This window comes from Crocodylus siamensis, chromosome 2, assembly GCF_052110815.1.
Source record: "Crocodylus siamensis isolate JL-2025a chromosome 2, ASM5211081v1, whole genome shotgun sequence".
Taxonomy (NCBI): Eukaryota; Metazoa; Chordata; order Crocodylia; family Crocodylidae; genus Crocodylus; species Crocodylus siamensis.
The window spans coordinates 96,436,535-96,461,623 of NC_143396.1; the positions used below are offsets into that span (position 1 = coordinate 96,436,535).

A 25,089-nucleotide genomic window follows, 5' to 3' on the forward strand; every position below is an offset into this window, starting at 1 on the left:
ATCTCAGCTCAAAGGAAGCTATGGTTACTAAACCATGAAAACAGTGCATCAAGACCCTTTCAGAAACAGTGTTCAGTTAAATGGGTTGGTGTTTTGTATTATTACTTGCAGCCGACTAGAAAATGCTTCAATTGCACTTATGCAAAAACATGGTTGTGCCTTTGCCCATGCTATGCAGCCAGTTGCTGCAACACCCCTTCTGCACGGCTGACTTGAGTCCAGTGCTGTCATTGTCCGTGTGGCAATGTGGCTACGAGCTGTGACTTGGTTACAAATTGATGGTTTATCTGTATGCATTTGCTATGCTACACTTGAAAAGAAGTAGCAAGTTCAGCTACGGATTTTAATTTTAGGAAATCTCACTTGATCCCTTTAAAATGAAGCTGGACTTGTTTTTGATTGGAGTCCTTTAGTTCCTGTTTTTCACAGGTTAACTGTTCTTTGGGACTTCAACTGAAAACTTTCACTTCTGGGCAATAAGCATTTTTTCTGTTTTGAATTACACTGAGAGGCAATACTGAAGAATTAAGTGCTTTCCTATCCCAAACGATTAATGGCAGTACATGAAACTCCCATACGCTCTTCTGTGTAAAGTCAACTGCTGCACTTATTTCTAAATGAATGCTTTTAAAACATAGGAGGGAAAGAAACCTGATTCTTGGTACAGATGGAGAAAATAGCCAACTGCGTAGTGCATTGCTCAATGTACTACTGTTTACTAGTTTTTGTTTTATTCCGTGACAGAAGGGGCAGGACCAGGAAGTTCAGGAAGAGAAATAAGTGAAACTTGCTCTTCTGTTTTTCAAATCACAGTCTTGCATACCAAAGACTGTGGAAAGTTTAGCTGATCACAAACTAGTCCCGAGTTGGGGAGGGTAAGAAAATGTGAAACAGAAATAACTTGAAAATAGATAATTTTGTTTCTGTTGAGACAGCTGAGCAGATCAGATTAAAATTTAGGCAAGCTAAGATGCAGGCTGAGGACCCAGCTCCATGACTCAGGAAATGTCAGGCTTTCTGTCTTCAGTTAAAAAAAATTTTTGTTCCTGTCTCTAATGATTGTGAGGAAAAGTTGTGGAGCCTGGCAGAAGAGACAAGTGCAACAGTCTGCCTCACCTGGCGTGCCTCTCCGAGCCTGTGCATGCAAGCTCTCAAGCAGATGCATTCCAGCCTCTAGGGTAAGTACTGAGCCATGGGGCTCCATTGTCTACACCGCTTGCTTCATGGGAATGGGGGACTTTCCTGCTCCAGTTTGTCTAGGAGTTGAGGAGAGTTCTATCATTTCTATTATTTCTCTCTTTGCAAAGAGAAGGCTACTGCAGCCATCGCTCAACAGCTCATTTTCATTCTTTTGCTCCTTTCCTTGCTCTCCAGAATAAAAGGCGAAGGTGAGTGGTGAAGTGGGAGCAATCATGAATGTGGAGTCTAAAAAGGAGGAGGAAGAAAATAGAAAAGTAAAGGAAGGGGTTCCTGAGCAGAACTCCCCCCTACCTAATGGGGCGTTGTCAGATAGAATTGCATTAAAAACTATGAAGCACTCAGATACTGTGGGGATGGGAACTGTTGTAGTAATTAAGTTAGACTGAGGGGAGGGAAGTTGTGTGTTTGCTCACTTGGTGTCTAAGTGCTTTGCAAGAGGTCTGATTTATGCTGTTCCTGATTCCACCTGGCTGCACACAACCTTTACAGTGCCCTGGCTAGCCTCTGCTGGGGCAGTTGGCCCTTTAAGGACACGCTTCCCAGTACTATAGCATCCCTTCCAAGTCAAAAGTTAGTGACAACACTGCAAAAGCTAATGTGGATCTAATGTTTTTAATAATCCTAATCGCTCCTCTGGTTAGATCAGTGTTCGGTCAGTCTTTGAGGTGCCCTCTGCTATCACTTGGGGGTGCCATGTACCCCTAGAGCAGCAGCACCACTGCTGTCAGGGAAAGGCAAGTCAACTTCTGGTTGAGCCCCACATCCTGCAGCTCTGTAGCACAGATTGTTACAACTTGCGTGTCTGAGAGATTCTCAGGTGATACCTCTGAGCTTTGAAGAAAGCGTCCTCTGTAGTATGCGCGTAGCTGGGCTGAGAACCTCCCGTGACCATGGAACAACCTCAAGTGATATCACTCCTGTTGGCAACTATCGTTTTTTATCGTAATGATGCTCAGTGTCATTTTCATTAAGTGGTAGCAGCTCCCCAAGATTCATATATTTGTATGCCTTTTGTATGTCGGTACCTCCCCAATAACTCTGACAGTAGTCTCTGATAATGTGGGCGCCCTTCTTTTCTCATTTCTGCTGAACAAAATGTCAACAAGTGATAACACAGTGCTATTGTAACTTAGTAGAGCTAATTACCAGGGATCCTGGTTTTCCATTCCCCACAGAAAAATGTGGATTTTCCCTCTTTAAAGTGTTGTCCTGTGGGGTCAGGTCAACTCTCAGGATCTCAATATTGTGCTGTTACACAATTGCACATATACAAACACAAGTCAATTAGGTATGGGTACACACGTGCGCGTGCGGTCTCTCTCTCTCTCTCTCTACCCGCTCAGGCACATACACATCCAAACCAGCCTAGATACCTATCACCAATTCAAGCACATACACACTAAAAATTAGACAAAAATCAATTGTCAATACCCACACACTCAGTACACATACACAGATCACTAATTTGTATATCATGAACACGATATATAGATACAGATATATACACACACTCACCAGTTCACACACATACAACCCACCTACACATAGGTAAGTTCCTAACTTACATGGTATGGTATGTATGTGTGTGCTTGGGGTACCTGTGATACTTGGGGGAAGGTTAAGGTGAGAGAGTTAAAGTGTAGGGAGTGAAGGTTGCCAGAACTGAGATTAGAACTGATGGACTACAGAGAAGCTGGCTAAGGAACTGAGGCTTGGGTTTACTTAAGGTAGACTGGGGCTGGAAACTAAGGCAGACAGCAGAGATATTGGGGGCGGGGGGGGCAGGCAGATAAGTGGTGGCAAGGAGGAGATGGCCAGGAAAGAAACTAAGGAAGAAACCTGGTTGCTCAGGGGAAAAAGAAAAGGCAGTAGGGATAAGACAGTGGCAAAGAAAAAGAGGGTTTGGAGGCAGAGAGGAGCTCAGGACAGGTGTTGGAGGTGGCAGTGAGCCAGAAGCAGGAGAGGGAGAAATGAGACAGAAGTTAGAGGAGTGAGGAGCAGAGATTGGAGCAGGGCCAAACCATAGTAAAGCAGAACCCAACTTAGGGGTCCAAATAACAGTTTTATTAAACAGACAACACACTACACAGCTCCATGAAGTTATTGGTACGCACGCATAATGGCAGCAGGAGAAAGAGACTCAGTGGAAGGGTTGGGGTCCAGGTAGGGAAAAGAAGCAGAGTCCAAGTCCTTGGTTGAAGAGGCGGTGGGGGGTGATAGCTACCTATTCAGGCTGGAAAGGGGTCTTTGTCCAGTAGGCGTTGTCCAGAGTGGGGTCGCCAGCAGGGCCTCTGTGTGGATAGATGGTGTGGCATGGTGCTGGTCCAGATGGAGAGGGTGTCCCAAAGAGTCAGTCTTCACTACATCTTTCTATAGGGGCAGACCTTGTGTGACCCTAGTGACAGGAGGCATGACCAGGCAAGGGTCAGCCCCTGGTGTACTGAGCATGTGTGCTCCATGCAGGGATGTGCAGTTTCGGGTGTCTATAATGGTGGGGTACAATGGTAGAGTTGCTGGTTCTGCAGGGTCTTCTGTCTTTCAAATGCTGGGTTCTTGTCTCTGTTCCTGGGTGAGGTCTGTGGTTCCTGGATGAATCAATACAAGGTGATGGCCTGGTTGTTATAGGCCATTCAGTAGAGGCCTGCTACCATTGTATTTCAATCATTCCTAATCACTCTTATTCATCCAGGAACCAATTTACATGGGAGGGGTACATGAATAATACAGTTGCAACACAGGGGATGCCCGGGCAGAGGACATAAGATAGAGGCTTGACATACAAAATGGAAACTTGACATGACTTATGCTAACTTACATATATAGGCCTAAAACAGTAATCACACAATATAAAAGCAGTACAAACATAATTATCACTTATAAAACTGGGTATCGATATCAAAATAGCAAGGAACTTATTTGCAGAAGAGGGGAGAGAAAAATAAAACTTACTACCTAAAATAAAATGTTAAAGCTTATCCTACATCTTAGCTTACTTATACTTATCTATAGGGAATAGAGAGGGAGAGAAAAAGTCAGAAATGGTTGGGGAAGGGGAGGTAATGCATTTTAAAATAAATAAAAGAAGAAAAACGGGGTGTTTTGCTACAAAAGGAGAAAAATGCAGATTTTCCTCTTAGAAGTGGAAAAACACAGGTTTCCCCTTTTGCAAACAGTTCTCTGCAGGCTGGCAAAATTCCAGCCTGTAAGAGCTACTTGCAGAAGGGTGGGAAACCCTAAGTCATGTCTGGAAGGGGCCAGGGGCAGGGCCTGAGACTGAGACAGCCAGGGCTGGCTCAGACTCACTGTCCCTCCTGCAGCCTTTGGGGTAAGTACAGTGTTTGGGGGCCTGGGAGGCATTGGGGTGGCGGGGGGAAGTGCGTCAGGTGAGAGTCATGCTGCCAGAGGGCTGGGGCCTATGGGGAGAGCTGGCAGGACAGGCAGGGTTTTGTGGGTGGCAATCACCCTACAATCACTCCGGCCTGCACCACGGGCTGAAGTTGTAGCAGGTGTGGGCTGCCTTGTCCTGCTGTGGCTCATCCCAGTTGGGCTGGGGCTGGAGGCACTGCCCAGCAGGGGGACAGCAGCAGAAGTTTGGTGTGGGAGGGAGGAAGTGCACACTGCGCCCATGTGTGCCAGGCCAGGTGCCTCAAGGTAGGGTTGGGAGCTGGGGCTGGGGGTGCTGCCCAGCCAGAGCAGTGCCCAGGGGCAGGGTTGGGGCACCGGGGGCGGGCATGACTCATCTGCTGCACTGGTGGCTGCTGCCCAGATGCTCACCACATTGCCGCAGTACATCCTGCCTGCCTGTGGCTGTGGTGGCCGCTGGCATGTCTGGGTGGGCTAGCACTGGAGGTGGAAGCTAGGGATCCACTGTATGGCAGGGCACAGGGAGGGGAGGGCAGGAGAGGAGTAGCATGGCTAACTCACATACTGCCCTGCCTGGCCCGGGGCCTTGCCAGCCCCCAGCTTCTGGTCCTGGGAATCACTCGGGGGTTGTAATAGGCCAAGGGGGAGGGGTGGAGATGGCAGCAGGGTCTGTGTGATGGGCTGGGGGTGGAAGAATGTGGGGTGGGATGTGTGTAAAAGAGAGATGGTGGGGGGGCATTCTGGGTAGAAGCAGTCCCCAGAGCTGGACCTAGAACCCCCCTGGTCCCCTGAAGCAGCCTGTGCAGGGGGAGGCTGGCCTGGAAGGGAAGGGGCTTGCCCAGCCAGAGGAAGGCCCAGCCCAGTCCCTGAGCCCCAGTCAAGGGTTTCCCAGGAAGGGCATGGGGATTGCTGGGGCCTGGGCACAGGTGCGGGGAGCAGAACAGCAGGGGCCAGCACTGCTCAGAGCTGCAACGCAGCAGGCGGGACAGCTGCAGCTGGATCCATGGCCTGGTGGGGGGAGCTGGGAGGGACCAAGTAGGGGGCAGCCAGGGACTGTGAGTTGGGAGTGAGGGGCAGGGCTGGGGGTTGGGAGTGAGGGGCACCAGCATATCAGTGCATATCAAAGTAGCTGTGGGAACAGCCACAGCTGGATCCGTGTCCTGGTGAGCAAAGGGGGCAGGGAGAGCTCTGATTTTCTATGATAAAAAAACCAAAACCAAACACCAAAATATATAGGTATTTAGGATGTATTTTATTATAATGATTGAGTCACTGGCTTCCAGATTGCTTTAAAATTGTAAATATATCAATAAAACATTGTGTTCATCTGATGCCTCTCTCTCTCTCATATGTATGTGTATGTATGTATATGTATTTGTGTGTGTGTGTATACGTATGTGTATGTGTATATATATGGACTTCTATTTTAATCCAAGCAAAAGACAGATTTGGGGGCTTTTTAAGCTGAGAATTTTGGATTTTTTTTTATCAGAATTTTGGATTTTTACACAGAAACCCAGGATCCCTGCTAATTACAGATTCTCTGGAGAACTTTTTCATTCTTCCACCACCTAATTGGATTGGGGAAAATGAAAATATCAGTTACACATACATCACTGCAAAATGCGTATACTGAACCCACTACAATGTGGGCCATTGCCAGCCATTATTTTGTTAGGTATATGATGTATAGCAGAATAGATCTGATGCGCATAATCATCTGTTCAAGCTATATCAGGAAAGTAAAAATTGTAGTCTAGGGCAGTGTTTCTCAACCCCGTGGGTTGTGACCCAAAAGTGGGTTGCAAGAATATTTCAAAGGGTTGTAAACGAGTTCAAGAAAAATGTGTAAAAGTGTGGGTTTCCCCTTGCAGGCTGGCAGCATTCCAGCCTGCAAGGGGCTGCTTGGGGCACGGCCAGCATGCAGCCAGTCAGGGTTGTGGGAGCCCCAGTAGCCGGATGCAGGTGAGTCTATGTTGAGTGGGGTTGGAGGGCCAGGGCTTTGGGGTCTGTTGGAGGGGGAGGGGGCAGTGTGTGTGTGTGTGGGTGTGGGTGTGCATGTGTGTGTGCAAGAGATGGGGGAGAGGGTGCCTGCTGGCACTAGGGGAAGGTGCCTGGGTACCAAGGCTGTTGCAGGTCAGGTGAGGCGGGGGAAGGCACCTGTCTCTTCAATGAGGGAAGGAGCAGGGGGGGAGCTGCATGGCCGGGCTGGCAATATCAGAGTCAGTGCCTGTGCTTGCGGGGTCGAAGCTGCCAGGAGATGCTGCTTGGGGGGGATGTGAGGGGACATGACCAGGCTGCCTGGCACAGTGCAGGAGCCCCAGCCCAGGGCAGGTGTGCCACAGGCCTCCCCTCCTCTTCTGTCCAGCCCATGCCAGGCCAGACCAGCTCTGTTGCTGCCTGTATGTGCCAGAGCCACCACAGCCACCACACTCCAGCCCAAGCAGGATGGGGGCCACTGGGAGCCCTCTTTGGCAGGGCTGGGGGGCAGGGCAGGGGGCTTTGGGTTGAGAGTGAGGAGCCACAACATGACCCAGGGGGACAGTGGACTAGGGGTCAGGCACTGGCAGGGCCAGGGGAGTGGGTTGGGACAAGCCATCGATCTTGGCAAATGGGTCCTGGTACGAAAAAGGTTGAGAGCCGCTGGTCTAGGGCAAGGCCAGTCAATGGAAACAAATCTGTGCCTGTTGTGTTCTGGGGGGCAGTTTTTCCTGTACTAGCAGTACAGGGTCTTATCCTGTATTGGCCTTTTTTTTTTTTTTTGGTTTATGCAAAAGGCTTCAGTATTGCTGTGAGGCTCTTCTCATAGTTTTTTCAATCCTACATGGTGTTTGCATGTCTTTTTAAACATATATTTCAGTTACACTGTAGGATGTTCATTCCAGGGTCTTTAAACAATGGATTTGATTCAGATGAGTAAACTAACTCTCAATAAGGATTAGGTGCAATTGAGGTGCCTAACTCAGAAAAAGTGATCCAGAAGCCCCCAAGTCCTTGAGCACCTAAATTCATTCTGTGCAGTTGTTTTGGGCTGGAAAGATCCCTAGCTGCCTAGACTTAAGCCTCTGAGTATGCCCAACTCTCTGCATTAGTCTAAGTAGCTATGTGTCTAACTCCTGTCTAAGCTCCATTTCAATCCAGATATGAGACTGAGTGGTGCAAAATGTTCACCTAAGTTTGTGGAAGGACCCAATCTGTTAGGCATGTTTGGAGCACATCTAACACATACCAGCAGCACTTTCTAACTTATGTTTTTAAATAAAAAAACATTCTCTTTGTTGTCTCAAGGCACAGGCTACCTGTAGACCATCTTTCTTTTGGCTGACACAGCAAAGCACAGCTTAACATTTCTCCCTTGTTATCCAAGTTTCCAGAGAATTTCAGTTCTCGTAAAGCCATCCTGGCTTGGCTCTGGTCGGTGGTCTTCAACCTCATATAGACACCTTTGTTGGCAGCAGTGGGAACTCTTCCTGCCACCTCTCCCACAGAGTTCTCTGCTAAGATGGGTGGGAAATTATCCCCTCTTCTTGCTAACTGATGTGAAATCAGGGAAGAGAGAGAAAAGAGGTAATGTCCAGTCTGCCCTAAGAAGGCTTATAGAACAGCAGATTACTTAAATGGGGGAGGTGGCACCTTGGTTCAATGAGCAGTTTGTTAGGTGGTACACCTAAGGGTCCAGATTGCTTAACCCTAGCCTTGCAGTTATGTGGCTCTAGAGTATTTGCTGCATAAAAGCAAATTTGGGTAGTTTGAGGGTGTTGAGGCACTTCGATACTGTACCACTGACAGTTTCTCCAGAAGTCAGAATTCCAGTGGGGGGAACAAAAGCAGTGGCCAATACTAATCGACAGTATGCTAGTGGTGGAAAGAAGCATAAGGACTCCAATTCCACGCAGAGGCTGTGTCTATGTGAGACACTACATTGCTGTATCAGCGGGCACGAACTGTGATGCCAATGCTACTGTGCACTAGCTCATTGCTACTGTGCAATATGGCTGGAAATGACCTGTGTGCAGCCAGGACTGCACAGTAATGGCACAGTAACAACTGCACAGTCAGGCACGCTGTAGATGGGCCCAGAAGCAGTGAAGATCCTTTTTTAGTACCCAAAAAGAGGAGGAGGTATTGCAGGTTGGTGTCCTGACCTGAAAAGCACATTTCCAAGTGAATGTATGTGGCTGAAAAGGGAAACAAGGTTAGCCAATTTTGAGGGCTGGATGTTTTACATGATGTAGCATTACAGACAAGCTGTAAATAACATGCACTTGATTGCATGTTCTCTGCACAGGAATACTAGATAAAGGAGGGTATTATGATTGTTCAGCTGCTCTGAAAGTGTGGCTGGAAGCTCTCTGTCTTCTTGTATTCCAGCCGCAGCAACTTTGTACTTAACTATTAAAAACATGCAGTAACCATTGGTAAGATATTTTAGTTCCTTATTGTAATGAATGCAGTGCAACATCCACTTCTGAAATGCTGCCAGAAAAGAAGTACCTTAATACAGAAGGGGAGATGAGCTATATGCTGAAATGAAGAAACTCCGTAATTGAAAATGCAAATAAGAACAAAGAGAAGGCAGAGATTGGCTGCAAAAACATGGATAGAAATAGGTGTTGAAAGCAATTGATGGAAAACACTTGGCAGCCCTCATTCCTTTATTGTTGCCAACCAAAAATGTTAACTAGTTAAAATCCTATGGCCTTAAAATGATGATATTTGAAATAAAAAAAATTTCTGTTTTAATTTGCCCTGTGTTTTTGAGCATGGTGGGGTGGTTCAAGTTATTCTCCACAATGATGAGGGGTAGCAACATCCTCTGAGTTGAAATGAAAGCTGGGAATCTCCTGTGCTTAAATGATTCCAGGAATTGGGCTTTAATGAACACACTGAGCATCACTGCTCTGGAGACAAAATAATAAGAATTGCCATTTCTGTTCACGCTGTGTAGCACTTACCTGACTAGTCCCTGTGGCTTCAATAGGAAAACTGACATAAGCAAGCTGTGTAGCATTTACTCATGTGTGGCCAGCTAAGGCTCACAGGGAGCAAGAAGGAAGAAAAGAGCTAGGGGAGGCCAATGTATGATGTTGAAAACAAACAAAAAACCCCCCTCACAGGCTTATATCAAGGAAGGTTGAATCAAAGAAAGAAGATTCAAAACAAGAGTCTTCTGAACACACAATATTTCTATACATCTCTCTCTCCTATCTTATATTTTACAATTCTATATTTCTGTTGACTTCCTGTTGAAGTTGCTACATATCAGTAAACTGACGTAAATGCCTGATAAACCTGTGGTTTCAAAAGTGCTCTAATTCTAAGAACTAGTAACATGGTGTATGAAAATGTACCCCTCTTTTTGAGCTTCACAAAAAGGGAAGGCATAAAGGGAATTGTTTTGAGTGACTTCATTCTTCCATTTCTTAGAGAACCCATATGACAATTGTGGGCAATAGCTCCTAGTCTCTGAAGGCACTTGCATGATAACAAGGCTTCATATTATAAATTTTTCACCTTCTTCCATATGAAGTTGATGGAAAAATTAATGAGGAAACATGAGCCTTGATGCATACCAATTGTTGATAATACCTCACTCAGCCTTTTTAGTAGCTTTGATTCAACCAGAGTGACAGAACAAAGTAATTCAATGTTCTCATGAATTTGAGGCTTGAATTAGGGCTTCCTGGTTGCAACTTAATCCAGATCAGTTTAGAATAACATTGGTAGGCTGGAAAAGGAGCCAGAAGAGCTAATATAAATTACTAGCTAATTGCCCATAAAGAATGATGGATTTCAGGGAGTGTTTACATGCCCCACCCTCCCACTCACCCTTCGGGACTGGCCATGTAAAGACTCCCTATGCTGCCGCCACCTCTTCCAGCCTCTGGCGCAGGGGCTCCCTCCCCCTGCCTGCCTCAGCCTTACAGCAGGGCTTTCTCCTGCCTCCCCTCCCTCCCTCCCTGCTGGCTGTTGTCGGGGCCAGGCGGTGGGCTGGCACTGCCACTGTGACTCCCCCACGCCCCCTTCTCTTCCTTCCCTGCCACCTGGCCCCAACAACAGCCACCACCATGACCCCCCCCTTTGCCTCCTACCACTTCACACCCAGCCAGGTCCACACAGCCTTCCTCCCTGCTGCCTCCCCCTCTCTGCCAGCTGTTGTCAGGGCCTCCTTCCCTCCCTCCCTCCCTGATGACAGCTGCCACTGTGACTCCCCCTTCGCCTCGCCCCACCCTGCTCCCCTCCCTCCCAGCCCACCACCTCCCCCTCCCTGCCAGCTGTTCTGGAGAGCACCGAGGACAGGCACCGCCACCATGACTCCCCCCCCCCCCCTTCACTCTCAGGGAGGGAAGCCCAACTGCTCAGGTGGCTGGGATGTGTTTACCACCACCACAAACTTCCCTGGTAGCTCAAACTTGGGCCCGCGCAGCCAGTCACTACCCGCCCTTTCAGTGGCGCATACACAGTTGGCCAAAAGCATTACAGATGGACAGACTAAGCCCTTTATATTAGAATACTGAGGGAATGTGATTACTATTTGTAAAAAAAACTAGATAATTTAAAAGTGCTTTGAGATAATGAAGTGGGCCTGGATGTCAGGAGACATTCAGTAATGCATTAAATGCCCTGACACTTAGCATCCCAGATCCAGAGTATAAAGAAATGAATTTAGCAAGGGAGTACTGGAGAGACGAAACAAAAGTACAGATATTAAACATGCCTACTGTCGGGGACGGGGGCCCTGGTGTCACGGTGGGCCGAGCACGAACGAACAGGTGGGATTAGTGGCGAGGAGTCAGAGTGGTTGGACAAGCGTGTGGTTACAAAAAGTAATGCTTTTTATTGTAGTTGTCTTACTTATGCCAATGATGGTATTGTAGCGTAGGTCACTCTTAGGCTTGGTTACAACGGTATGATAACGAGGTTACAATGAAGAACGAGAACGATGAACGGTCGATGACAAGAACGATGAAGAGACGTGAACGAGGCCGAATTGGTAACAGTGGCGGAGGCGATGAACGAAGTAACCGGAACGAAGAATGTGGGACGAGTAGCCAAGGTGTGAAACGAGAAACAAAGCTGGAACGTGGTCGAGAAATGAGTAAATTGGTAACGAGTGGTTGAGAGGCGTGACAAGTGAGTAATCGAAGACCGGAATCAATAATCAATAACGGGTGATCGAGACAAGGCGAACGTTAGGTACACCGAGGTATGACAGCGGCAGAGAGGCCAGTGGGCCCTGGGCCTAAGTGAACCAGGGTTCTAAGCAGCTCCTGAGGCGGTCTCTGCTGCGGCAATCTCCACTCAGGTTTTGTCTGGTCTCCCCCCCGGGCCGAAACTTACTAGCCTTAAGTATGATCTGAGTGGCCAATCATGCAGCGTTCCCCATGGAAGCTTCTAGTCAAGTTACATCATGCTGCAACAAGACTGGGCATGTGCAAAGTGCCAATTTAGATTACCTCACTGTAAAGGTCATGCAGGGGATATGCTTTATAGCCCTCTGGGGGTTTTCCATTCACTTGCCTGTGTATGTCTCTGCTTAACCCTGTGTTAGCTAGCACCTCATTCAAATTTTGTTCTGGCACCTAGCAAGGTCTTCTCATACCTTTTCATCTTCAAAATGCTTGATGAATTTAACTAATTCCACTATGCTAAGCAGTTGTATAATCTTTATTGGAAAAACTGAAAAAGGGTCGTTGCTAACTTAAAAGTCCCGTTATGTCTAAAATGTTTTATATAGTGTTGTTAGAACTGAAAGAAGAGGAAGGAATTATTCTGAGTTTATTTTCCTAGTGCATTCAACAACACTTTATGAAAAGTCAGACTTTCCCAAACCACAGTGTAGTCAATTTCCTGCTTTGTGCACATCCTTTTCACATAGAAAAATAATCAGGAAAGCTTTAAGAAAAATAGAGAACTTGAACAGTTTAGAGCCTTAACTCATTTGTATAAGTGTCCAGATTTGTGCAGTCGTTCATTTTTTAAGTATTGGGACCCACAACTGTGGTGTAGCTGTGCTTTGGCACCCTTGAGGAGTACATACCTTATGCATGTATATATGAAGATCACTGAAGTTACTGCACATCAATGCCATTTTCCGAAAGTTTGAATTTTATTCCTTGTGCTTGCAAATGTTAGACCCTGAAAAATATATATACAATGTGTTGTCCACAAAACTGGAACCATTTTCGGAAAGTATGGCACTTAAAATTCAAAAGATTAATGTTTCAGCACTTTTCAGAAAACCAGCTCTGCTTTTTTCACCTATTGAGGTGTTTTATACCCTTTGGCTTCATTTGGTGAAACTCAGAGAGGTCTAGGCTGTCCTGTCTTATATGAATACAACATTTTCAAATTCATAAAATTCCCTTTTCCTTAGCACGAGCTCCTTACCTCCTTTTTAATTATACACTGTTTCAGTGAAAAATTTCAGTTTATTTTTGTTCAAAATTATGTGCTTTTTGGATAGGGAATTATGGTCCAATTTTCACAAAGGCTTCCTGTTAACTTCATCATCTTTGATAATTACTGTCCACTTCAAATATTATTTTTGACATTGCTGTCCTGAAAAATGAAGTACCTCTGAACATATCTCTACTGTACTGTTCTGACCAAAAACTTGACCCAGTTTTATATTTTAAAATGGACATCTAGGTCTGATCATCTTCAACTTGGGAACATAACTAACTATGTAAGTGAGCAAACATGATGAATGTTTGGTATCAGCACAATTCTGGATGCTTACAAAAATGAGTTACAAGTAGTACACATCCTCAAATGTTTACTTTTTGAGAGAAAACTTTCCCCATTTTAATTTTATTTTAATGCATATGGGGAAATCGAGTTTGAAAGCTAGTTCTCTAGTGCTGCCAGAACTGATTGTGAAAAAATGGATTTCCTGATGGCATTGCATCATTTGTTCCACCAATAAAAGTTGACTGTCCTAAAGAAAGGAGATCTGCAGTTGAATTCCAGCTGACAGAGAAGATGGGGCAAGAATAAGCAGTAACTTTTGTATCCATTTGCTAAGTACAAAAATTAAAGCAGAGAGATGAGTCTGAAGGGCAGTGTTGCACTGATTTAGCAATTCTACTGGCTTCAAAAGCAATACATTTATAGAATGAGTGTACCAACTTAAGAAAGGCAACAGTTTGAAAGAAAACTTATGCCTAAGTTTCAATAAAGAAAGTTAATGAGCATTTGGAACAGGGTGGATTTGTTTTAAATCAAATCTATTTAAATCACATTTAAATCATTGGTTAGGAAGCCTCAATTTAATCATTTTCTACAAAAAGTGCATTCTTGTGGTTTGATATCCTTTATCCATTTCACTTCCTGAAATTTTGCACTTTTAGAGAAAGGAAAGGGCTTGACTGTGTGTACACAAACTTGCAGAGAGTCGATAGGGCTGATGGGTTGGTCATCAGCAGGGATCCTGGTTTTCCCTGATAAAAAATTACAAATTATCTGCTAAAACCTCCCCAAATCTGTCATTAAAATTAAACCCCCCTACAGTCCCATTTTCACGCCCCCCAGCCCTGCTGGAGGGGGCCCCCAGCTGCCAGGGCTACATACCCAGGTCCAAAGCCCCCTGTCCCTGCTCCCCCCTGCTGTGGGCTCAGGTGGGCCAGCTCCCTGCTACCATGTGCACTCCCAGGGGGCAGGGGAAACCTGTGCCCTCAGATCTGTACCCAGGGCAGGGTTAAGCTGCAGGCTCAAGCTTTCACCCTACTTCCCTCCCCCAGGGCCTCCAGAGCCTGGCAGGCATGACTCAACATGGCTGGGGCCAGCAAAGGCAGGTTGGGATCTCCTCACCACTGCTTGCCCCCCACTGCCCTGGCAATGTGCCTCCTGCACCATCTGCTGCTTGGAGGGGCACAGCCCCATGCTGCTGCCCCCAGTGCAGCCCCATGTGCATGAGGTGTGACACTGGGGCAGCATTGGATGAGCAGTGGCGAGGAGATCCCCATGCAGCTCCATTGCTGCCTGCTGTGCCAGATCATGCCTGCTGGGCTCCGGATGGCCCAAGGGGAGGGAAGCAGGGCGGCAGGGAAGAGTGACTAGCAGCTTCTCCATGCTGCTCGGCTGTTCCCTGCCATCCTGCATCCCACCCTGCATCCTTCCTCTGGGGCCACTGGAACCTGGCAGGCACGACCCAGTGTGGCAGGCAGCAGCAGAGCCATGCAGGGATCTCCTTGCCACTACTTGCCCTGCACTGCCCCGGCACCATGCCTCCTGTGTGCAGTGAGGGCAGCGGCACAGGACTGCACCCCTCAAAGCAGTGGCAGGGGCAGGAGATATGTCGCCAGGGCAGCGGGGGGGGGGGGCAGGGGTGGTGAGCAGTAGTGAGGAGATCCCCACGTGGCCCCACTGTCCCCAGCTACACCAAGTGGTGACCATTGGGCTCCAGAGGCCTCAGAGGGGAAAGCAGGGAGGGAGCCCAAGCTTGTGCCTGCCCCCGAGTACAGATCTGGGGGGTGTCAGTCTACCCTGCGCTCTGGGAGTGTGCATGGCAGTGGGGAGCCAGCCCTCCCCCTCCCCCAAAGCATTTTAACAAAAAAGAATATGATTAAATTTAAAAAAACACCCTTATTTTGATTTTAAAAAAACTGATTTTTTTTTTTGTAACCTGGGTACACCCAAGGGTGTGCCCTATTTTCAGTTGGATGGGGCAGGTAGGCAGGAGGGGGTGCTTTTAAAGCGATGCCAGAATTTTGAGCAGATCCCTCTTTCCTCCTATAGAGTTAGCTCAAGCCCAAAGTTCTTAACTATATACAATTTATTGAGTTACCAACACACACACACACACACACACACATATATATATAAACTCTTTCAGATAGCTATAATTACAGATAGAGATACAAATATACACATAAAGATCTGTCAGCTGGAGGAAGTCAGCCCTAGGAAAGACATTTGGGTAAGTACCTGTGCCTCAGGCCCGAAGAAGGGTGGATCCCAGGATGGTCAATCCAGCAAGTTTGTACCACAAGTGGGTTAGCTAATAAAGACATCCTTACAGACCCCATTATACAGAATTAATACACCCAACTATTTATAACACCAACAATAACAATAGATACCGAATAGGAAACATAACTATACCAGATATAAGATGCACCCTATCTGGGTTCCAACCACTTGATCCCTCAAATGGGATAGGGTCTTCTCCCTTTAGGGCCACTCCCCCCAGGGTCCCTTGCCCAGGGGCATCTCCCCTGCAGGACCCGGGTTCCCAGTAACTCACGGTCCTGCCTCTGGGGGCTGTCAATATGGCCTCTGGGTCCCCATACAGTCTCAGGCCTGGAGCCATTGGCCTCAAGTTGAGGGTTCTTCCTTCTTGGCCCCATGTTGGGCACCCAGGGAGCTCCTATGGGAGCGAGACCTCACTGGTTTCGGTTCCCCAGCCTCACACCAGGGGTCTTTCCCCTTCCCGGGCCCTCCTCTGGGCTCTTTTAGTTTAATGCTGAGCCACACTGTGGTGCTCTGGTTATCCAGAGCTGGGGCTAACTTGAGCAGCCTCAAGCTGTTCCCAGGGCCAACTCTCTGTGCGCTGATCAGCACGCTATGTGGGGCCCGAGCAGCCTCGAGCTGCTCCAAGGGCCAGCTCTCCATGTGCTGACCTGCACAGCGTGTGAGGCTTGAGCAGCCTCAAGCTGCTTCCAGGGCCTGCTCCCCATGTGCCAATCCATGCACTGTCAAGCCTCAGGTGGGGTCCAGATGATAATCTCTGGAGCTCCTCTCTCCTTACCATCCCTTGCTGCATCTGCTCAGCATAGCTGAGCGTACTGGGCTTTTATTTACACTGGAGGCCCCACCCCTGAAGTCTGCCGGACCTGCAAAGTTCAGTCTTCAATCAGGTCTAGGACTTTCTCACTTCCCATCCACCCTCCAATTAGGGGCAGGGCAAGCCCCTCCCAGCTGTTACCTGATTGGTGGAAATGTTCCACCAATCCGAAGTGTCCTTCTCCAAGCCGAGTTTGCCAGGCGAAAGCAGCAAGCCTGCCACATTTTTATTATTATTATTATTTTTTAAATCATTGATTTTTATCCACCTTGATTAGGAAACCGGAATCTTAAAGCTCAAAGGAGAGCAGTATAAGGGTGCAGACAGAAGTTACAATTTTCGTCTGTTAGCCTGTGTTCTTCAGCTTTTCATTAGCCAGCATATGCCTGGTTTTCTTGTGATGTTGCTGGTATGAGAAGAGTCTCCTTGGATCCTAAGACATGAGACTGATACAGAATTCAGGAGTAAGAAAGGCCAGTACTGAAGCCAATTGATATCCCTCAGTAATAAACGTCAGTACTCGAGTAACTATAGATGTAATCTGTCTGCTACTGAAGCCAGTGATGTCAAAAGCTGTGTGGTCAGACCCTGTGTGAATTAAATCAGTACTAAGTTGGCAAAGGAACTAAAATGTACGCTGCTGCAATGTATTCCCTGTTTTGTCTGTGCTGTTTATCAAATGGTGACAGGATTCACTTGGTTTGTCCCCACTTTTCCATAGATATTCTGGATTGCCTTTGCAGAATTCATAAGATGTATCATTCTTTCCTTTTTATTATTTACTTTATAGTAATGCCAAGAAGCCTGAAGTAACATCAGGCCCCTTTATCTTAGATTCTGTAAAAAAAATAGACAGACATGGTGTCTCCCACAAAGAATGTAACAATGTCAGAAAACAAGAAAGCTCTAAAGCATAAGGAAAAGGAAAACCAGAAAATAGTCTTTTAGATGCACCCATGTACTATTGTCCTTAGCAATATGATTTTTGTTTAAGTGAAGTCTTGTGTTGATATATTGGTGTGTTAACCCTGCTCGCAAGGTTCAAGGTTGTAAAAGTTCCTCTCGGGCTAAAGCAAAATGTAGACAACCCTTGTGTAGCGTGATATTTCAAATTATGCTACAAGATTTAGGATGAGGCAGTGAGGTGGAGAACAGGAATCAGAAATATTGGGGTTTTAAAATGTAAAAACAAGCTGGCTTGACCTCTGTAGTAAATATTGTGTTGAACGGCAGTATCCTGCTTTCTTGCTCAACCAGGAAGTGAAGGAAGCAAGTGCACACAGAGATGAAAAAACCCCCACAGACACTGTTTTTCCTATCTCTTGTCTGGGTCAAAAGGTTGTTGGTATCCTGGGAACATCTAGGGGCTCCTCTTAATTATAATGTTTAATTATAATATTTGTTCTAAATAAGAAAATATATTTAGCTTAGAGCATAGCTAGGATGAAAAGTTCAAGAAGAAGAAAGAGAGATGTATAAAAGACTGATGACTGGTGATCCTGCGCATACCTCTTTGATCGCCTTGTGGAGTGTCAACACCTCAGATCATGACTGCAGACCTCTACACTCAGTGCCCAGCAGGAAACTCGGGACTTGGTACCAATCCCGAATCCTCACTGTAAAGCTCTGAACCGCTCATCAGGCTGGTGTCTTTGTGTGACTAACCTTGTACTTAAAGTGTTTGGTCTTGTCTTCATCTACTAAAGTTCTTGGTACCAAATCAGATGAGTTGCTGTGTCATTCCCCGTTGTTTCTGGTGAAGCAATTCTATGAGTAACACTTGCGATGTTCAGTAAAAAGGAGGCCGCACAATGCTAACAATCCAGAAGTTAGTGTCTATATATTTCTGGAAGAATAGGTTGTAAAACCTGAATATTTAATTACAGTACACACTTACTGTATTTAATTACAGTATGCACTTACACCAATGAGTTGTTATACCTCCAAAGTAAATCATCAGGAAAAGAATATGAACCTCAAACTGGCAAACATTACAAAAAGAAAGTCAGTTTTTAGGCCACTCTGTCTAACTTCCTGTTCGAATTAAAAAAAAAAAAATCTGAAGTCCTAACAAATGAAATTACACTGCAGTTCAAGGTTCTTTGGGTAAATGTGATATTTCTTATTAGATGAACTAAATAGTTGGAAAAGTTGTTCTTTGCAAGCTTTCCGGTCCAAACAGGCATAGGGAGAGTTGTCTGCTGTTTTGTTCTCTTGCATGGAATAGAAGCCAATATGCAAAATTCAGGTCTAAAAGTACAGATGTGAGGCAGTGAGGATCAGAGGCCATGGGAGACGGTAGGTGTGAGACAGGTAAGTGGCTGAGGGAGGGTGCGGAGAGGAAGGAAGTTGACCTGGTGATCAAATGTAGCTGGTAAAATGCAGGCAGGTTACCTGGAGTTTTCAGATGGCAGGCAGGTTATAATGTGTCATAAATTCAATGTCCATATTTACTCCATGATTTTTTTGTATCCAGTAGATTTATCAAGTGAAGTTTGTAGGCTCATGTATGAAAGGTGTTTGTAAATTCCCTTTGAGGATTAGAACTGAGAGATTGGAGAGAGAGTGGTTGTCTTGTGAGAAGCGTGCACCCACAGGTACTTGTGTATTTTTGTCTTTGATAGATTTTCGTTGTGCATATATTTTGGTATGCACTTGTTGTTTCGTTTTTCCTAGATATTTTCTATCAGGGCATTTAGTGCACTGGATCAGATGTATTACATTTCTGGAGGTGCAAGTGCAAGATCTAGAAATAGCGATGGTTCCGTTGTGGGAGTTCAATTCACTTAGCAAGCTCATTTCTCCCCTTATTTCTCTTTTTTCACAGATAAGATGTTGAAAAAAATTAAACCAAGCAGGATGACAGAAAACATTTGGAGAATCTGGATCATCTACACAGTCATTATTGCAAAGGTTTCAGAAGAAAGAGCTGTGAAGCAGGTTTGTCCTTCGTGTGATGCTGCTCATTTTTGTGACTGTTCTTCCTTGGGGCTGAACTCCATTCCTTCGGGGCTAACAAGTGAAATCACAGGACTAAACCTGGCCCACAACAAGATAGAACATATCAGTGAAAATGACCTGAGGTCAGGCTTGAACCTCCGAGTGCTGTTGCTGCAATCAAATCAAATTTGGACAATAGATGAGGATTCATTTCACTCCCTTGGAAAACTGGAGCATTTGGATTTATCCAATAATAACTTGACTCGCTTGTCACCGACTTGGTTCAGGGACTTTGTTTCCTTACAGCACCTGGACATACAGGGTAATTTCTATGCAGAACTGGGAGAAGGGTCCCTGTTTTCTAATCTTAAAAATCTGAGAAATCTGTACCTTGGGAATAAAGATCGCTTCCTTGCTATACGGCAGCAGGACTTTGAAGGAATTACTGTTCTTGAGCAACTTGAAATTCAGGGAGAAAAGCTCCATTGGTATGAACAGGGAAGTTTGAAATCCATTAGGAACATAAATCACATCATCATAAATGTAAGAAGCATTTCTGTGCTGTCAGCAATTCTGGGGGACCTTGTAAATTCTGTAACCTGCTTAGAACTGAGAAATATAGCCTTCAGGACAGATAATGAAACTATGTTACTGAATATCATGATTCCTTCTGTTATGAAGAAACTCCTGTTTAGAAATGTTTTGCTTACAGATGAAAGCATCCCTAGTATGATGGGCATCATGGCGAACATGAGGCAATTGGTAGAGCTGGAGGTAGAAGACTGTATATTTCAGGGGACTGGACACTGGTCTGGACCAATTCATGTAGACAAGCCAAGTCCTGTTAAAGTAGTGACAATATGGAACTTATCCATCGAAAAATTTTATTTATTTACAGATCTTTCTGATATGTTAAATCTTATAGGTAACCTTACGAAAATCATTGTTGGCAATACTAAGGTCTTCTTGGTTCCTTGCCTCGTTTCACAACATTTGCATTCACTGGAGTATCTTGACTTTAGTGACAACTTGCTTTCAGATCCCGCTTTGGAGCATTCAGCATGTATGGGCGCTTGGCCTGTTCTGAACACTTTAAATTTAAGTCAGAATTCTCTAAGTGATATAAAGATGACTGGAAAAAGTTTAGCTCACCTACAGAAACTAGCACAACTAGACATTAGCCAGAATAATTTTGGACAGATGCCAGAAGTATGTGAATGGCCAGAAAACCTGAAGTATTTAAATCTATCAGGCACTCAAATCCCCAAGCTAACAGGTTGCATTCCTCCAACTCTTGAAGTTTTGGATGTTAGTAGCAACAACCTGATTGAATTTAGAATAGAGCTCCCATTCCTCCAAGAGCTATACATTGCCCAAAACAAATTAAAGGCCTTACCAGATGCTACACTCCTTCCTGCTGTAGCAGGTCTGACAATCACAAGAAACAAGTTAAACAGTTTCTCTAAGGGAGAATATGAATCCTTTAAGAACATGAAGAGGCTGGAGGCTGGGGACAATAATTTTGTCTGCTCTTGTGAATTTCTCTCCTTCATTCAGTCTGAGGCAGGAATAGCCAATGTGTTGGCTGACTGGCCAGAAAACTACATTTGTGACTCTCCATCTGCTGTGAGAGGGAAGCAGGTGGAAGCTGCTCAGCTTTCGCTGATGGAATGCCACCAAACACTGGTGGTGTCCTCAATCTGCATTCTGCTGCTCCTTCTCATCCTGCTCATTGTGATTGTGGGGTACAAGCTGCATGCATTCTGGTATATGAAAATGACCTGGGCTTGGCTTCAAGCAAAAAGGAAGCCACAGAAAGTGCAAACAAAGGATGTCTGCTATGATGCTTTTGTTTCCTACAGTGAGAGAGACTCTGAGTGGGTTGAAGGCTTAATGGTACAGGAACTGGAGCATGCCAACCCCCCTCTGAGACTATGTCTTCACAAACGAGATTTTGTGCCTGGGAAGTGGATCGTTGATAACATCATTGACTCCATTGAGAGGAGTCATAAGACGTTGTTTGTGCTGTCAGAGCACTTTGTGCAGAGCGAGTGGTGCAAGTATGAGCTGGACTTCTCCCACTTTCGCCTCTTTGATGAGAACAATGATACAGCTATTCTGATTCTTTTAGAGCCCATTCGGGGGAAGGCGATTCCCAAAAGGTTCTGCAAACTGAGGAAATTAATGAACACAAAGACCTACCTGGAATGGCCTCTTGAGGAAGTGCAGCAGCAAGTATTTTGGAGTACGTTAAAAGAGACCTTGATGTCATAGGAAAAGTAATTTAAGACCTCTATAGTAGCACTCCTGCACTGGCCTTCTACCTAGAATATGGGGCAGGCCTTTTTCCTGTTAAGGGTTTATTTATTGTTATTCCACGAAGAGAATTTGCCTGTACATTAAACTAGTTATAGTTTTGTTAAATGGAATATACCAGCTGAGACTATATGACTGGCAGCTAAATTCTTCTGTCTTCTGCATTTTCTGTTAATAACTGTGATGTAGGTAAGGTGTGGCTGTGTCTTAGTAATACTTTCGGGAATAATTTTTGCTTAATTCAGGTATCTTTCTGTAGCTATGTCTACCCCCTTTGCTGAACTATTTCAAAACAAATGTTACTGGTCTTCTCTCTCTTATAAAAGAAATAAAGCCAACATGCTGAAACATACCTCAAGGTCTGTTGGTTGCATCCTATTTTAGTTGTCGTAGGTACCCTAGGAGCATTTGCTGTCATTTGACAAGAACACAGTAAAAGATGGGGAGGGCCATCCGGCCGCAGTGTGGGAGATCTCTGTGAACCGCACCGTCCTGGGCTGTGAAAGCCAAATACAACCTGGCATAGTCATCGCCAATGAAGAGGCCAAGAAGGTCGTGATCGTGGACGTCACCATCCCCTTCAAGAACCAGCGCCAAGCCTTCACTGATGCCTGGGCTCACAAGCAAGAGAAGTACGCCCTGCTGGCCGACACCCTGAGGGGCCGTGGCTATGATGTGATGGTCGACGTGCTCATCATGGGAACGCTTGGAGCCTGGGACCCCAGCAACAAGACCGTCTTGCATGCCTGCCGCGCCTCCCGCCTCTGTGCCAAGCTGATGTGCTGCCTCATGGTGTCCGACGCCATCCGTTGGTCCCGTGACATCTATGTGGAACACATCATGGGCCACCGCCAGTACTCCGACCCCACCAAATGAGCCGCCGCTGGAGCAAACACGGAGGGGACCGCCTGAACTGCCCCTCCCCCCCCTTCACTTCACTCTGAGAGGATTCTTCGACCATGGACGACCCCGCTCCACACAAAGAGGACCCCTGTGATGAGACTCTATATGGACTGAGGCACTTCCTTCGAACCACTTTCTCCACTGCTGCGGACCATTGTAACGGGTTTGTGTGTATCTATCTGCTTTCTCTCTCAGCGTTGCGAACCCCCTCCCTCCCCTTCCCCCAATCCCCCACCCCTGGGCTTAGCTGGCTAACATTGTATTTCCTGTAACCTAGTTGCGGTCCCCTCCTCACCCCCAACCCTCTATTGTTAGTTCCTCGCTTGGGCGTTCTGTATTTCCCTATCAGCTTTGTCATCTTTTTTCTGGATTCCCAATCCTAAAAATTTACTAATAAAAGTCTATTTATTTACATGAAAATAAGATTCCTTCAGCTGATGCCTTGCAAAGATTGTAGCATAACCCCCAGTTTCTGTTTTTTATTTTATTTAAAAATGCATTCCCTCCCCTTCCCCGACCATTTATGACTTTTTCTCTCCCTCTCTACTCCCTACAAGTATAAGTGAGCTAAGAATCACTTATCCTGAGCTAGGATAAGCTTCAGCATTTTATTTTGGTAGCAAGTTGTATTTGTTTTCTTTTTTCTCTTTCTTTATATTGTGTAATTATTATGTTTATATTGATTTTTACTGTTCTATATTACTATTTTACTGATACTATATGATTTAGGCCTACGTATGTAAGTTAACATAAGTCATGTCAAGTTTCCATTTTGTTTGTCAAGTCTCCATCTTGTCCCCAGGCCCAGTTGTGTAACTTATAACTCACACCTATCCCTCCTATGTTACTTGGTTCCTGAATGAATGGGGATGAATGCGGGTGCTTGAGAGACGATGGCAATAGGTCTAAAAATAGCTCCCTCCATCAAACCATCAACACCAATATGTGGACCAATGACCCAGCCCTTGGAACCACCCTCAGCATTCAAGAAACAAAAGATGAGGCAAGCCACCATTGTGCCAAGGCTGCACATGCTTAGTAAGAACACCTGGAGCCCTCTGGAACAGGGCAGACCTTGCCTGGACAGGCCCTCTGCATAGGAGAGCATAGGTAGTCTGCCTCATAAAAAGGGGTAGTGAAGACTGACTCGTGGGGATGCCCTCTCCATCTGTACCAGGACCATGCCACACTACCTATCCACTCAGAGGCCCTGCCGGCAACCCCCCTCTGGACAACACCTGCTGGACAAAGACCCCTTTCCAGCCTGGATAGTAGCTATCACCCCCCAGCCTCTCTTCAACCAAGGACTTGGACTCTGTTTCTCTTCCCTACATGGACTCCAACCCTTCCACTGAGTCTCTTTCTCCTGCTGTCATTGTGTGTGTTGGGGGGAGTGCCTGTGTGGGTGTGTGTAGGAACAAGCTGTATAGTACAGTCTTCATTTAGTAAAACTGTTGTTTGGACCCCTGAGTTGGGTTCTGCTTTACTATGGTTCCGGCCCTGCTCCAATCTCTGCTCTCGTCCCTCTAACTTCTGTCTCATTTCTCCCTCTCCTACTTCTGGTTCACCGCTACCTCCAACACCTGTCCCATGCTCTTGTGGCTCCAGCCATCCTGAGCTCCTCTTTGCTTGCAAAACCCTGTTTCTTTGCCACTGTCTCATCCCTACTGCCTTTTCCCCTGATCTCTGCCACTGTTATTGCCTTGTCCCACTCCCTTTTACCCTGATCTCCCGGCTTTCTGTCTATGTTTCCTGGCTGTTTCCTCCTTGCCGTCGGGCTTTTCCCCTTGCTTTCACCCTGGCACCAGGTGAGCCTCAGTAAGCCTGGGGCCACTTGATCTTAAGTAAACCTGAGCCTCAGTTCCTCAGTCAGCTTCTCTCTAGTCCACTGGTTCTAATCCCAGTTCCAGCAATTTTCACTCGCTACACTTTAACTCTCTCTTTCACCTTAACCTTCCCCCAAATACCGCAGGTACCTCAAGCACACACACATACACACCACGCCATCCCAGGTAGGAACTTACCTGTGTGTATGTGTAGGGTTGTATGTGTGTAAACTTGTGTGTGTGTGTATATGTCATTGTGTGCATGATATACGAATTAGTAATCTGTGCATGTGTACTGAGTGTGTGGGTATTGACAATTGATTTTTGTCCAACTTTTGGTGTGTACAGTGTGTAGGTACTTGAATTAGTAATAGGTGTGCATGTGCCTAGGCTGGTAATTTTGGGTGTGTATGTGCCTGAGTTGGTAGCATGAGTGCACACCTGGTGGGGGTATATGCACCTAGAGTATATGTATGTGCCTAGTGTGTGTGTATGCACCTAATTGATTTTTGAGTGTGTGCATGTGGAATTGTACACCACACCCTCCTGTCTAACAGCGCAATATTTAAGTCCTGAGCATTGGCTTGACCCCACAGGGCAACAAGATAATGTGTAATTATAGTCAAATGAAAAGATTTACAATAAGGTTATATTTGTTGTAGTTAATTGAGAATGCAACAATGTGAGAAATACTTAGAATAATGTGTAAGGTGTGAAACCTCAAGAGAGAATTTTCCGGACCCAGGGTCACAG

The 25,089-nt window shown here is 45.9% G+C and overlaps 1 protein-coding gene across 1 annotated transcript; it reads left to right on the plus strand.

Annotated features, from left to right (window-relative positions):
• The first annotated feature begins 715 nt into the window (after positions 1-715).
• Positions 716-23,020, plus strand: LOC149870529 (toll-like receptor 2 type-2). The gene is made up of 2 exons (XM_090036438.1): positions 716-1,178; positions 19,179-23,020. Exon 2 carries the CDS (start codon positions 19,184-19,186, stop codon positions 21,563-21,565), a length of 2,382 nt encoding a protein of 793 aa, XP_089892564.1. The 5' UTR covers positions 716-1,178; positions 19,179-19,183; the 3' UTR covers positions 21,566-23,020.
• The last annotated feature ends 2,069 nt before the right edge of the window (positions 23,021-25,089 follow it).